The sequence below is a fragment of the Heloderma suspectum genome, chromosome 3 (genome assembly GCF_057233095.1).
Source record: "Heloderma suspectum isolate Gila_16-S chromosome 3, 16-S_ref, whole genome shotgun sequence".
Classification (NCBI taxonomy): domain Eukaryota; kingdom Metazoa; phylum Chordata; class Lepidosauria; order Squamata; family Helodermatidae; genus Heloderma; species Heloderma suspectum.
Window position 1 is genome coordinate 248,959,123 of NC_139460.1, and position 13,924 is coordinate 248,973,046.

A 13,924-nucleotide genomic window follows, 5' to 3' on the forward strand; every position below is an offset into this window, starting at 1 on the left:
ATATAAGTTTGTTGGGATTGAACAACCAGACAAGCCACACTTAATCGAAAATGCAAGTGAAAGCTTCTGAACAGCTGTGCTGGAGAGGGAGGCACATGTAAACTTGAGACTTGCTGCGGCTTGTTCTTGCAACACTAAACGGTGGCTTAGTCTTATGTATCATTTGTTTCAGCTTTGCCGAAGGCCAGGATAAAAGTAGTGGAAGCCCTAGGATGAGTTTTATTTGCCTGGTCTCTCAATTGGAAGCTATGTGTTCTGCAGGCATGAATTCACTTGCATTGATGTTGTATTCTTGGTCCTGCCAAGGTTTTGCTGGTCATTCCGAAATTAACAGAATGCCACGATGCAATACCTCGACAGCGGGCCTTCTCGGTAGCGGCACCCACCCTTTGGAAAACGTTCCCTCGTGCAGTTCAGGAGGCAGAAAATTCGGCATCTTTCAAACGCCTCCTGGAAACACACTTGTTCACCCAGGTTTGCCCTGGGCTGTAATTAATCATGCTGCTCCATCTTGCTGCTCCTGGTATTGTTTTTATTGTGATTAGAATTGTTTTTAATGTTGTGTTTTTAATATTGTATTTTAAATGTGATTTTGATATTTGTATGTGAACCCCTTAGGGATTTTGTTATATTTAGCAGTATATAAATATCACAAATAAATAAAATAAATAGTTATCACTTGGTGGGGTGGGAGTAACACATATATTCACTCTCATTACTGAAATTAAGCTTACGTTTTTTATATTCTAAGGCAAATAAGAAATGTGAAGAAGCGCGCCAAGAAAAGGAAGCCATGGTAATGAAGTACGTCAGAGGAGAAAAGGAATCCCTAGACCTCCGCAAGGAAAAAGAAGTACTTGAAAGAAAACTGAGAGATGCAAATAAAGAAATAGAAAAGCACGCTAACAAAATAAAGCAGCTTTCTCAGGAAAAAGCACGGTTGCACCAGCTCTTTGAAACCAAGGTATATCACTTGTATTGAGTCTCTTTTGTAGTTGTATATTGCTGCCACTTCCCTTGTATTCCAGAAGTGGTTGAAAATGCTCAAATAACTTGGCTTCTTATTCATCTAAATGTGAAGTGGAATATAATGGGTCAGAATGAGGGTATGAAGCTGGGAATTCTGGTAGTGAGGGGGCACAAGAAAATGGAGAAAAAAAAATGCAGCTATATTTCTGAGGAAACAGATCATAATCCCAAATCTGGATGTTGTGTGCTATATGACCAAAGAACACCTGGGCTGTTTCTGTTTTTGATTTTTGGAAGAGGCATGGAGGGTCTGCTTAGAACTTTTTATCTACCTAAGGCAGCCTTTCCCACTGTGGTGCCTGCCAGATATTTTGGACGACCCCTCAGCCCCAGCCAACATAATCTGTGCTCAGGGATGATGGGAATTGTAGTCCAAAACATCTGGAGGGCACCAGATGAGGAATGCTAACCTGGTAGGATAGGGCTCCTGGGTTATTTATGTGTCAGATGTAAAGTTTAAGGTTGTGCTTTTGGGTCTCTAATATAATTTGCACTTAGACATTTTAGTAGCTTAGGGTGCAATCCTATGCATGTTTAGACAGTAAAAAGTCCTGGCTGGTGAATGCTGGGAGTCGTGGGACTTTTTTCCATCTAAACGTGCATAGGATTGCACCCTTATTCAAATCATTAAAACAATATTTGACTTGCATATACTGGCTCTTGAGCTTGCCAGAAACAAAACCCCAAGAGAGCAGCTTTAACTAGTAGTTGGGTGTATAATTGTAAAATAAAGATGCATTGAAAGCCTTTTGTGACCTTTGGAGGGTTTCAAAGGAAAATCAGGCTAGAAGTCAGACCAAGGAACCATCATTTACACAATTATTTCACACATTTCTCAGTACTCTGGGGGGTTTGCTGCCCCCATGTGGTGATATGTGTATATTGCATGTTCATACAATCTTCAGTTTCTTTATAATGAGGATGTAAAACGTACAAGAATGCTCATTTGCATTCCAAATGCCTTGTGTTCTCCTTTTCCTCTGCTGCATTAACACACACACACACACACACACACGTTAATATTAGAATGCAGAACAAACTACAGTGGGAAGGGGCTATAACTCAGTGGTAGAGCAGGTGAGCTTCAATCCATGGCTTCTCTAGGTATGGCTAGGAAAGAATCCTGCCTGAAACCCTGGGGAGCCACTGCCAGTCAGTGTCGACAACACTGGGCTAGATAGACCAATTGAATCAGTATAAGGTTCCTAGTACCACTTTCTCCCTTCACTTCCTCCATGTTTTCCAAACATGGAGGAAGTGAAAAAGAAGGCTGTGGGGAGGGAGGAGAAATGGAGAAGGAAGATGGAAGAAGAGAAGGTGAAGTAAAATATGCACGGTTTGGAGAAAGTGGATAGGGAGACATTTTTCTCTCTCTCTCCGGATACTAGAACCCAGGGGAATCCAATGAAGCTGATTGATGGGAGATTCAGGACGGATAAAAGGAAGTACTTCTTCACACAGCGCATTGTTAAACTATGGAATTTGCTACCACAAGACATAGTGATGTCTGCCAATTTGGATGGCTTTAAAAGGAGGTTAGGCAAATTCCTGAAGGAGAAGGCCATCATTGGCTACTAGTCCTGATGCCTCTGTGCTACCTCCAGTATCAGAGGCAGTATGCTTATGTACACCAGTTGCTGGGGAACATGGGTGGGAGCGTGCTGTTGCACTCCTGTCCTGCTTGTGTGTTTCCTGTGAGCAGCTGTGTGAACAGAATGCTGGACTAGATGGACCCTTGGTCTGTTCCATTATGGCTCTTCTTATATTATTAAGCAAGCCACCAGAGATTCCCGGGGTAGGGGGGTGGGTCTCAAAGTGCTCTTAAGAAATCAGACCAGGTGTCATTTGAATGTATTGCTAACATATGCAGCACTAGGTTTTGCACTACCATTGCGTTGTCAGTGATCCTATCTGATTGCAAGAGAGACGTTTAAAGGCTTTCCAGAGATAAGACTCTGTCATTCTAGCTGTCATAAAACAGTAGAGATGCAGGGAGGCAGAGTTCTAGAAAGCTAAGACACGCGCGTGTGCATGCACACACTAAATGCTTTATGTTTCACTTCTGTCTGTGCTTAACTGCAACTGGTTGCAGAAAGGTAGATGGTATTTTTTTATTTAGTGTAAAAGACAGAATTTCTAATGTCATCTAAAAATTAACCTTTTAAAGGAAGGTGAAGCTACCAGAATGTCAAGAGAAATAGAAAAATTAAAAGAAGAAATCAACTCCCATGTGATCAAAGTGAAATGGGCTCAAAACAAATTGAAAGCTGAAATGGATTTACATAAGGTTGGTATGCTAGAGAGGTTCACTATAGCTAACATGTCTCTTTTTTTAAGTGTATGGTGCTAAATTCAATTGGCTGCTTCAGGCTTTTTTTTTTTTTAAGGTTTCAGAGCAATCTGAAATGTAATGTAATGTAGGGCAAGTCAGTTTAACATAATGGGAATATAAGGATGATTGAAGTGTTCTCAGTAAGTAGTCTTTCATATCTTTTGAATGGCCCTGTTCCAGTGTCTGTGGGTAGCATGGAAGCTGGAAAAAGTTGACATAAAATGAAAACTTGCAATACTTAGAAGTGAAGTGCTATGCTGTTTTTGTATGAACATTTTCCTCCTGGATCAGAGTTTTTGTTGGTGAAAGATTATGTCAACCTTTGGGTTGCCCTGAGCGATTCACTTGGTGAAATACACAAGTAGGTTTTCACCGTGTGCAGCAAAGTACCTTCACAGTGCAATCTTATACGTGTCTACTTAGAAGCAAGTTCCATTGAGTTTACTGGGACTTACTTTCAGGTAAGTGTGTATTGGATTGCACTCTTAGGATTGTATCCAATGTTACTCTGACTTAAGTCCTATTCATTTCAATGGGTCTACTCTAAGCAGGACTAACACTGGCTACAACCCTTAGTTAATTCAGAATGATAATAACCCAGTTACCAAGCATTTAGCACACTGAACAGTTGCACACTGAGTATACTTAAATAATTGGCTGCTTTGCCAGTAACCTTCTGCTGTTTAATAAAGATCATGTGCAATGACTTATGTATAGGGAGGGGATTGGAAATGCTCCTGTGTGCCCCCAATCCCATGAGAAAGGCAATGAGGGCCTAATGCCCTTATCCTGTTTACTCTGAAGTAGGTTCCTCTGAGTTCACTTGGGTTTATTCCCAAGTAAGTGTGCATACAATTGCAACCTAAGTCTTTAAACTAATCAGTTCTCCAAGAATGGACCCTTTTCTATTTAATTTTTAATTTCATTCTCTACTGCCCCTATTAAACTGGAATTCTGTCACTTCTATGCTGTGCTTAACATACTGTTGTGATTTTTTTTTTACATAAATAAGCATTCACTCCCATGAAATGGTTATTTATTTTCTAGGACACCAAAGATCGGCTTAAAGAGGCAACAGCGAAGTTGACTCGAGCAAAAGAGGAAGCTGACCAGATTCGAAAGAACTGCCAAGAAATAATAAAAACATATCAAGTAGGTAAAATGTTACATGAAACAAATTTAGTATTGCTGAAGTTGCATATAGGCTTTATTTTCTTGCAAGCTCCACCCTTACTTCCCAATTGTACATCTAAAATGACACCATTCTTTTCCCAGACTTAGCTGGTTGGGATGTTGTTGTTTTTAAAGTACGCCATTGTTCTTGGGTGTGCAAATTATGGTTTGTGGCTTGCTGTTTCATCTGACTCTATCCATGTGTTCTGCACTCATCACCACCAGTAATTCAGAATATGCACAGCATTGCACTTTTTCTGTGGAAACTATGCAACTCTCGGGGTAATAATGATCTATGGTGCAATACACATATGTGGTATCACTGCCTTCGTATGATGTTGCTAGGGTCCAAGCATGTGAATGAATCTGTGGCTAGACCCTGCGCCCAAGACTCTTAATCTCTCTGGAACCTGGTGTCTTTCATTCAGCCTTCCTCAGGGTCAGGTTGCGCTCTCCCGGGTAAACAGGTTTCAGTCCTAGTCTAATGGAGAGCATCACATCAGTAAACCTTCTGTAGGGCAGAATATATGCAACATCTCAAAATGGTGTAACCTTTGCTTTCACACCCAGACAGCGCAATGCCCCGTTGTGTTCCAATATCAGTGCACATGGAGATTCCAACCGTAGACATATTGAGCAGGTGACTGCATAACTGCCCTGCAAACTGTATCTCCTGCAATCTGTATCTCCTGATTTATTCCCAGGAGGCTGAGAGACGACATCAGACAGCATGCAAAGACAAAATGGATGTGTTCAGTAGCAGTAATATCATCCCTCAGCCTGTTTATTTTATCCCTGCAAATGTTGATTGCAGGAGAGAAAAATACAGTTATCAGATCAAGACCTGTGTCTCGACCATGAGTCCACTTTTCTTGCTTCCAGTGTAATGTCTCAAGGGGGAATGTATACATATCCTTTGTGGCAAAATGCACAGTTCACACACATTTGGGATTCGTGTTTGTCGCCACAGAGTGTTGTACGGACTCCCCCTTTGCACGCTACATGCAGGTACAAAAGGAGCTGTTTGTTTCCAAGCTTGACTTACTAGAAAATAAGTCTATAGTATTTGGACAGCACATGTGGGTTAGGTGACTATAAATTTATTCTATTTATAGAATAAATAGGTCTTTTGAAATACTTTTTCGATGTAAAAATATTTTTATATAAAATTATATTCACTGTTCCTATAGGGCTTTTAGAGGGGTGTTTAGGTTGAGAATTCAATGTGCTAATTCCACCCCCCCTTTTTTTTAAACTACAATGCTATTAGGAGTCTGAAGAAATTAAATCCAATGAATTGGACGTAAAACTCCGACTTACAAAAGGAGAACTGGAAAAACACTTGCAGGAGAGGTCTGATCATCTAGAGGTAAAACATATTTACTTTAGCTGTTTCACTTTAAAACTCATTAAATATTATTACAATGCTCATTCTGGGGGGCAAAAAAAGTATTGGCCCAAATTATAACTGCTCTCTAGATTGAAGGGGATAGGATCCCATTTTCCTCAAAATCTTATCCAGAGTTGTGCTCTTCTCTTTAAAAGGTGCATCATGCCAAAATAAAAGAACTTGAAGATGTGAAGCGAACATTTAAGGAAGGCATGGATGAGTTGCGAACCCTAAGGACAAAGGTAAGGAACAAAAATTCCCTGTAGCTGCAAGAATGGGAGTGAACATAAGGGTAACTAATTTTATAATTTACCTGGATAGTTTGGTCACGTAGATTATGCAAATTTGACTTGCAGGTCATTGACTGTTGGTCTGTGAAAATCCATCAGCCAAGTCTGTTTCTTCAGTGTTAGTGTCTAGAAGCATTTATGGAAGTATGGATTACATAATGGCACTGTGCTAACAATAAACATGAATCCAAGGACTGTGACGGCAGCAATGTTGTACAACCACTTCATCTCACTGTCTTGTTTCCTGTATTATGTTACTTATCACAGGGATTGTAAATGGGCAATTTGGTCTTTCAAGTGCTCTTCTAATATAAGAAGTATTAAAGTTGGCAGAGTGTTTGGGGGGCTGGGCCAAACATACTCCTGCAAATAACCCGCAAGACTTTTTCTCTGATGTTGCCATTCTTTTCCTGATCTTTGAAGTTTCTTCTTCTGGACTTGACTTACAGCTGTGGAAGATATTGGGACCAATGCTTTTAAGTTTATTCATAAATGATCTAGAGATAGGGCTGAGCAGTGAAGTGACCAAGTTTGCCAATGATACCAAATTATTTAGGGTGGTTAAAATAAAAAAGGATTGTGAGGAACTCCAAAAGGATCTCTCCAAACTGGGAGGATGGGCATCCAAATGGCAAATGCAGTTCAATATAAGCAAGTGTAAAGTGATGCATGTTAAGCCAAAAAAACCCAACTTCAAGTATAACCTGGTGGGATCTGAGCTAGTGGTGACCAACCAAAAAAGAGATCTGGGAGTTGTGGTGGACAGCTTGATGAAAATGTCGACCCAATGTGTGGCTGCAGTAAAAAAAGACAAACTCCATGTTAGGAATAATTAGAAAGGGAACTGAGAATAAAACTGCCAGTATCTTACTGCCCTTATACAAATCTATGGTGCGACCACACTTAAAATTCTGTGTACAGTTCAAAAAGACATTGTAGAGCTGGAAAAAGTGCAGAGGAGGGCAACTAAAAAGAACAAGGGGCTGGAGCAACTCCCCTACAAGGGAAAGTTACAGCAGCTGGATTGTTTAGCTTGGAAAAAAGACGAGTAAGGGGAGGTGTACAAAATTATGCATGGTGTGGAGAATGTGGCTAGGGAGACGTTTTTCTCCCTCTCTCATAATACTAGAACCTGGGTTCATCCTATGAAGCTGATTGGTGGGAGATTCAGGACAGGTAAAACGAAGTACGTCTTCACACATCATGTAGTTAAATTACGGAATTCTCTATCACAGGACGTAGTGATGGCCACCAATTTGGATGGCTTTAAACGGGGGCTAGACAAATTCCTGGAGGAGAAGGCTGTCAATGGCTACTAGTCCTGATGGCTATGTGCTACCTCCAGTACCAGAGGCAGTGAGCCTATGTGCACCAGTTGCTGGGGAACATGGGCAGGAGGGTGCTAATGCACTTGTGTCCTGCTTGTGGGTTCCCGGTCAACAGCTAGCTGGCCATGGTGTGAACAAAATGCTGGACTAGATGGACTCTTGGTCTGATCTAGCATGGCTCTTCTTATATTCTTATTCTTATATTTAATTTCCCCAAGCAAATGAAAGAGTTCCTGTAAAGGATACCGGTGCTATTGGTTCAGGGCAATGCTTGGCTCATTCATTCATTCATTCATTTTTATTTTATTATTGTATTTATACCCCGCCTTTTTTCCTCTTGCAAGGAACCCAAGGCGGCTTACATTATCCTCCTCCTCTCCATTTTATCCTCATAACAACAACCCTGTGAGGTGGGTTGGGCTGAGAGTCTGTGACTGGCCCAAAGTCACCCAGTGAGCTTCCATGGCCGAGTGGGGACTAGAACCCGGATCTCCCCGCTCCCAGTCCAACACTCTTGCCACTACACCACACTTGGATTTTGACCTCAAATCCAAGGTTAAGTGCACAAATGTGTTGTGAGCTTGACTACTGCCACAAGTTTGAATTTATATGCAAAGTAGGGAGTTTCAGAGATAACTCTCAATAATTTGGGGTCCCATTTTATATATTCTGTAAGGATCTGTAGTGAACCCTGTTTTCTAATTTATGTCAAAATGCATAAACTCTTATTTTCAGTTCCTGTTCCACTGATAAATGAGATAAGCCATATACCCTTATCAGCAGAGTCTTCAAATTCATAATAGTTGTGGGGAAAACCTGACTGTTACGAAATCCCGGTGTTCAAAATCATGAGAGAGCCACCAACTTAGGAAAAGTTAACATTAATACATTTGAATTTCATAATTACCACTGGATTTCTCAGCATTAGGACACACTGCCAGATTTTGGTTCCCTCTTACTCTCTGCAAATATAACTTCTTACTTCTTTTGCAAAATGAAAACGGATTCATTCTTTGGATTCTATTGAGTGCCAGTATATAGTGCCTAGCTCTATATTTTACTGCTGCCTAACATGTCTTTCCTCCCAAAACTTTCTGCATACTTTCATAATGTATGGGACTAGTTTTGTTCAAAAATAAGCCTCTAAAAAAATGTCTAGTACCTAAATCACAAGCTGCAGTAGTTGCTGCAATACCAACGATGATGACAGGGTAGGATTTTCTCTAACCTAGAAATCTCAAACCCTGAAAAACAAATAATTACACTTTCGTTTTAACACACATTGCCAAGAATTTAGGGTGCTTCCAGGCAAGGCTTTTTGGTGCAATCGCCCTGCCTCATTCATGGAGTTTTAGGGGCGGCCCAGACATTATTGTCCTCAACTTGTAATCTTCCCATATTTTCCCACTGCTGCTTCTGTCTTTTCTCTCACTGGAAAATCGATTAAGAAAGAAAAGATGGAATACCTGCACAGTGCCTTCTTATTGATAGCACTAGAATCCCTCCTTCTGGAAGCATCCCTAGAATCCCTTCCTATGCCCAGATAATGGCTGCATTCAGATGTCAAACTAAATCACAATTTAATATAGCTGCAATTAGTCACAGCAAGACTCAGGCTCATGGATTCCCCCGCGGCATTGTCACAAGGAGGAGATCAGAAGCTTCTGCTTCGGTTTTAGTTTAGCATTATGTCTGAACCCTAAACTGGTTAATCTTAACTATGGTTAGTGAAAACAGGCAGGCCTTGTGAAACACAGTTTGAAGTTAGTTGTTTCAACTAATCATAGTTAAGATTAACTACAGTTTGTTGGGCTTGGCTGACCCAGAAAACTGTGGTTAATGTGAAATGGAAGTGAAAGCTGTCAAACTCACGGCTGCAGCAGAGGGGAAAGCATGCGATCCTGAGGCTTGGTGCAGCTCATTCTCATGTTTTAGTGTGATGTCCGACCATGGTCAATTGGGAGAAGATGACTTCAAATGAAGAACAAGATGACAAAATAGAATTAGGAATGGAGAAAACAGGTTGAGGTAGCTCTCATGTGTCTGTCTGTCCAGATAATATTTATATGACTCAAGCGGCTAATGAAACCTACAAGAAAGAATCATATATCATTTACCTTAACAAGTTCTGTTGTTTTTAGGTCAAATGCCTAGAGGATGAGCGACTGAGAACAGAAGATGAATTATCAAAATACAGAGAAATAATTAATCGCCAGAAGGCTGAGATTCAGAATCTGCTAGACAGAGTAAAAATTGTAGATCAGCTGCAGGAGCGGCAGCAGAGGTTGGTAGTTATATTTTTATATTTGTGTTTTATAGAGTGGATTTAGTTTTGGATCTAGAGGATTGTGCTTCAAAATTATTGCTCTTTGGTGCAGCCAAATAACCTGTGCACAATCTAATCGATGCTGTGTGTTATAAATCGAATGATTGAACCTTAGAGGTGGCAAATCATCTTTTGTATATATATAAGATATTACAACCTTTTCAACTAACAAAACCAATTACACTTAATAGGAATCACAGGAGTTTCAATATATTAATAACCTTATATTTATCCACAGAAGTTCATCAGGGGTTTAAGATTTAGTTGTAATTATCTAAATGTATCTTTCCTTATCTGTCCATGACATGCTGGTGGTTTTCTCTGGGAACCTTAGTTTGTTAATAAAGTCAATAAATGTATACCAAATTGTATGGAAAGTGTCAGGTTCTTTATGTTGCCTTTGTGCCCTTATCTGTTTAGTCAATTTTTCAGCCAACACAATGTTCCAAGGATAGTTATGCCACACAATTATTGACAGATCTATAGATTCTTTCCAATTCTTTTTTATCAGTTGACAAGATGCTACCATCATAAAAGTCAGCATTTCTTTGTCTGGTAGATGTTCATTGGGACCACTAAAAATAGAGAGTAGTGCCAATTTAAGATCCATGTGAACCTCCCGTCCTGTTATATTACTGCATCCTTGAAAGACCTCCCTCAAAAGCAGTGTTTTTGTCCACATTCCCACCCCATATGGTGATATGTACCCTCCAACAGTTCGGTGATGTTGTTTTTGTATATATGGCTTAAAATTATCAGGATTAAATACCACCTCAGTACCACCTCAATAAACCATATTGCTCAGTTCAAGGAGTTTTTCCTTATTTTTGTCGGCACTGAGCAATATGGTTTTTTAACCCATATTTCATTCCATTTCTTTTCCTCTATCTTTTCTTGTAAGTCTCATTCCTATATTTCTTTCAGCCCTGTGGTTGTTTCCATTGTTTCCATGATTAATATCTTATATATGTTGGATGTGAGGCTTTTGTTTCAGATATAAGCATCAATTGTTCAAATGCTGTTAATGGTCTCGTGGCCTGTTTCTGAACTATAGGAAAGTCCTCAAGACTTTCTTCACCTCTGTCTCTTTAAAACTCAGTCTTTTGCCTTTTGCTTCTCCTTCATTTTTAAGTGTACTTAAATCTCCCCCTTCTTTTAAAACAAGGCTTCCTTTATCTGCATCTTGCTTCAACAGTTACCCCCATCACTTCTACCTCATCTCCTCACTCTCCTCGCTTTATTATCATGTGGTCTTTTCCTTTACCTACGTTCTATTCATAATGTTCCCCCTTAATATTTGATATAATAATGACTGAGTAATTGCTTTGTTTAACACCAGTAAGGCTCCATTTTATTTACTTCTAGAATATAGCCTTGTAAATTACAGAACAATCTAATTTATGGGTAACCAGAATGAAAACATCTGAGTGTAATCATGTTTCCATATGGTGCAGGCAAACTAAGGTTTAAAGTATATTCTCTACTTCCTTGGTGTTTAATGTGTTGCATACTGAGTACAGGCGAGTATCATATAAACTTCTAACCACCCACACAGCCCACGGCTCTTGAAAGCAATAATTATCTGGGATGTAGCAATGTTTCAACGATCACCAAGCTTAGTATTTGCAGGACTCCACATTTGCGTCTCCTTAAATACCCCTTTGTTCTAATTAACACTGCAACTCTGACTTTTTCTAGGCAATGTGCAATTGCAGTGACTGCAGTTTGCAACTTATGAGTAACCTCTTAATGATCAAAGTGAATCCTGAAATGAAACGCATCTTCATTTTGAAGTTAAATACTTAAATGTATGCCATCAAGACTGTAAACTCTAACATTAGTTTCTGGGTTTTATTTCACCTTTGCAATAATGATTTGCTCAAGTAAGCAGTCAATCTCTCACAATATCTCTGTCATGTAGTAGAACAGGCCAACACAACACCAAGGCTAACAGAGCTCACCAGATATGTATAGCAAGCCTGCCCTTGGTTCAGTCACCCTCCTGCTTTTGCTGCCTACCTTTTGGCTGCAAACTATGTGTGGATGGGGGCAGGCAGGGGAGAGGAAGGAAGGGAGGCAGGGGGGAGGGTCCCAAGCACCTGCCAATCCTCAATGCATGTCTGGTGAACTGTGTTCACCAGCTCACATAGGGGTGTCCGTTGCTGGGAAATCCGGTTCTTTTTGACTCGATGGAGTTCCGTGGCATGTATGACTTGATTTGCATTTGCGAGCCGAGCTGAGGGCTTTTTCCCAAACTCTGGGAACTTTTTTGTGCATTTTTGTTTTGCAGGTTCTGCAATTTGCACAAATTTCTGAGCAATTGCAAATTCAGCTGTAATTTGTGCAAATTGCTCAGAAATTTGAGTAAATTGAGGAACCTGCAAAAAAAATGTGCAAAATGCCCGGAAAATCCATGAAACGGCCTGACTCACTGCAGACTATGTCAGGCGCCACAAGGAGAACCAGAATGAAGCCCGGGGGGGGGGGGGGCTAGGAAAACCCATCAAACTCCATCCCCCAAAGAGATTTTTCTGACATCCCTAAGCCCACACATTGTGCAGGCCTGGTATAGATAAACCAGAAATGGATATTTGCTTGCTTGGGTTTAAACTCCTCACCCTTTAAATGTCCACACCTTGATTTCACAGAGATGAGCAAGAGATGAACTCTTTGAAGGAAGAAGTGGACAGTCTCAACACTCTGCTGACTGACTTCCAGAAGGACATTGATGGCAGCCGGAAAAGAGAATCTGAGCTATTGGTCTTCACTGAAAAACTGACTACTAAGAATGCCCAACTACAGTCAGAAACCAACTCCTTACAGGTGCAGCTTGACAAGCTCACCTACAGTGAGAGAGAGTCACAGAATCAGCTGGAACTGGTCAGGCAAGCAAGAGACGAGCTGGTAAATCCGAATGTTAATTAAATGATTGATGCTTATGTAATTAATATTTTAATTAATATTTTAATATTAAATACCCTGAAATAATTCTAGACGCAGAGCTGATTGCTACTGCTGTTGCCTAAATGGCATAGCTAAATAGAGGTGCTACAGTCAAACCAAATCACAGTGGCAAGAATTCACTCCTACCTGAGGAAAAGCTTGAAAATGTTATTGGGCCCTGTCTCTGTGCAGAGTGACTGTCTGAACAGACCCAGAGGCAGCCACATTTTTCCTTTTCATGCCTAGATTGTACCATGTTTTCAGTGAATGAGATATCTGCATTGTTTTTCAAAAGGAGAAACTCTGCTTTTGAATGCCAGTGCTAAACCCACCTCTGGATGGTTTCTTCTTGTGAGAAAAAAGTTTCAGACATCCCTCTTGGCAAAAACATGGAGCCAGCAAGGGGCGGGGGGGATACACCCAGGCTCATACATGGTGGTCATCTGCCTAAATGAGAAAGCAGCTGGGGATGACACATGAGAAGCATTACACCATGAATGGTATATCAGCTCAGGAATGTATAGCCTGTGGCAAATTTAAGGCAGTGTGGGTACCAGGGCTGCTTTTTCTGTTATAGGGTGGTGAAGTGAAGTTCCTTTCCCAGAGGAAATGAAGTTCCCTGACTTAGCACTGCATCGGTGAGGAAGTGCCACTTCAGGGAAATGATGGCTCTCCTATTATTATCATTGGGAGTTTGATAAGAAAGCCCTGAATTGCCTTGTGCAGAATCCCATTGTACTTCCTTGAGATGCACGTTGAACTGCACCCCTGGAAATTTCCCACACCAGCTTTAGTAGTATGTTGTAGAAATACATGGTGATTACAAATCTGAGTAAGTTTATGTGTTGGAAAAAGTAGAAACTGAAACCACATATAGCATAACATGGGCAGCAAGCTTTTCTACATGATTGTGGGGCAGTAGGAGCTATCTGTGAAAGAATGAATGCTTGTACTGCAAAACACAGCTCCTGTTTCTAGGACTCGCAGGAGAACAGCACAGCACAATATGGCTGTGGAATTACATCTCAAGGAAGGTTAGACTGGCACCGTTTCTGCTTAGTTTCAAGGCCAAACTAATTGTTTTGCTGATTGTGTTTGTGTAGTTTAGCCTCC

General features: G+C 40.6%; 1 protein-coding gene across 3 annotated transcripts in view; it reads left to right on the forward strand.

Moving 5' to 3' along the window:
• Positions 1-13,924, forward strand: part of CCDC186 (coiled-coil domain containing 186) — a 54,258-nt gene that overhangs the window by 23,829 nt on the left and 16,505 nt on the right. For all 3 annotated transcript variants that reach the window (XR_014789485.1, XM_084846161.1, XM_084846162.1), the window contains exons 5-11: positions 752-964; positions 3,197-3,316; positions 4,409-4,513; positions 5,805-5,903; positions 6,080-6,166; positions 9,684-9,826; positions 12,517-12,772. Coding sequence is in view for 2 of the 3 variants with exons in the window: in XM_084846161.1 (XP_084702287.1) it covers positions 752-964; positions 3,197-3,316; positions 4,409-4,513; positions 5,805-5,903; positions 6,080-6,166; positions 9,684-9,826; positions 12,517-12,772 (1,023 nt within the window). In the remaining variant the exon portion in view is untranslated. The remainder of the gene's footprint in view (positions 1-751; positions 965-3,196; positions 3,317-4,408; positions 4,514-5,804; positions 5,904-6,079; positions 6,167-9,683; positions 9,827-12,516; positions 12,773-13,924) is intronic.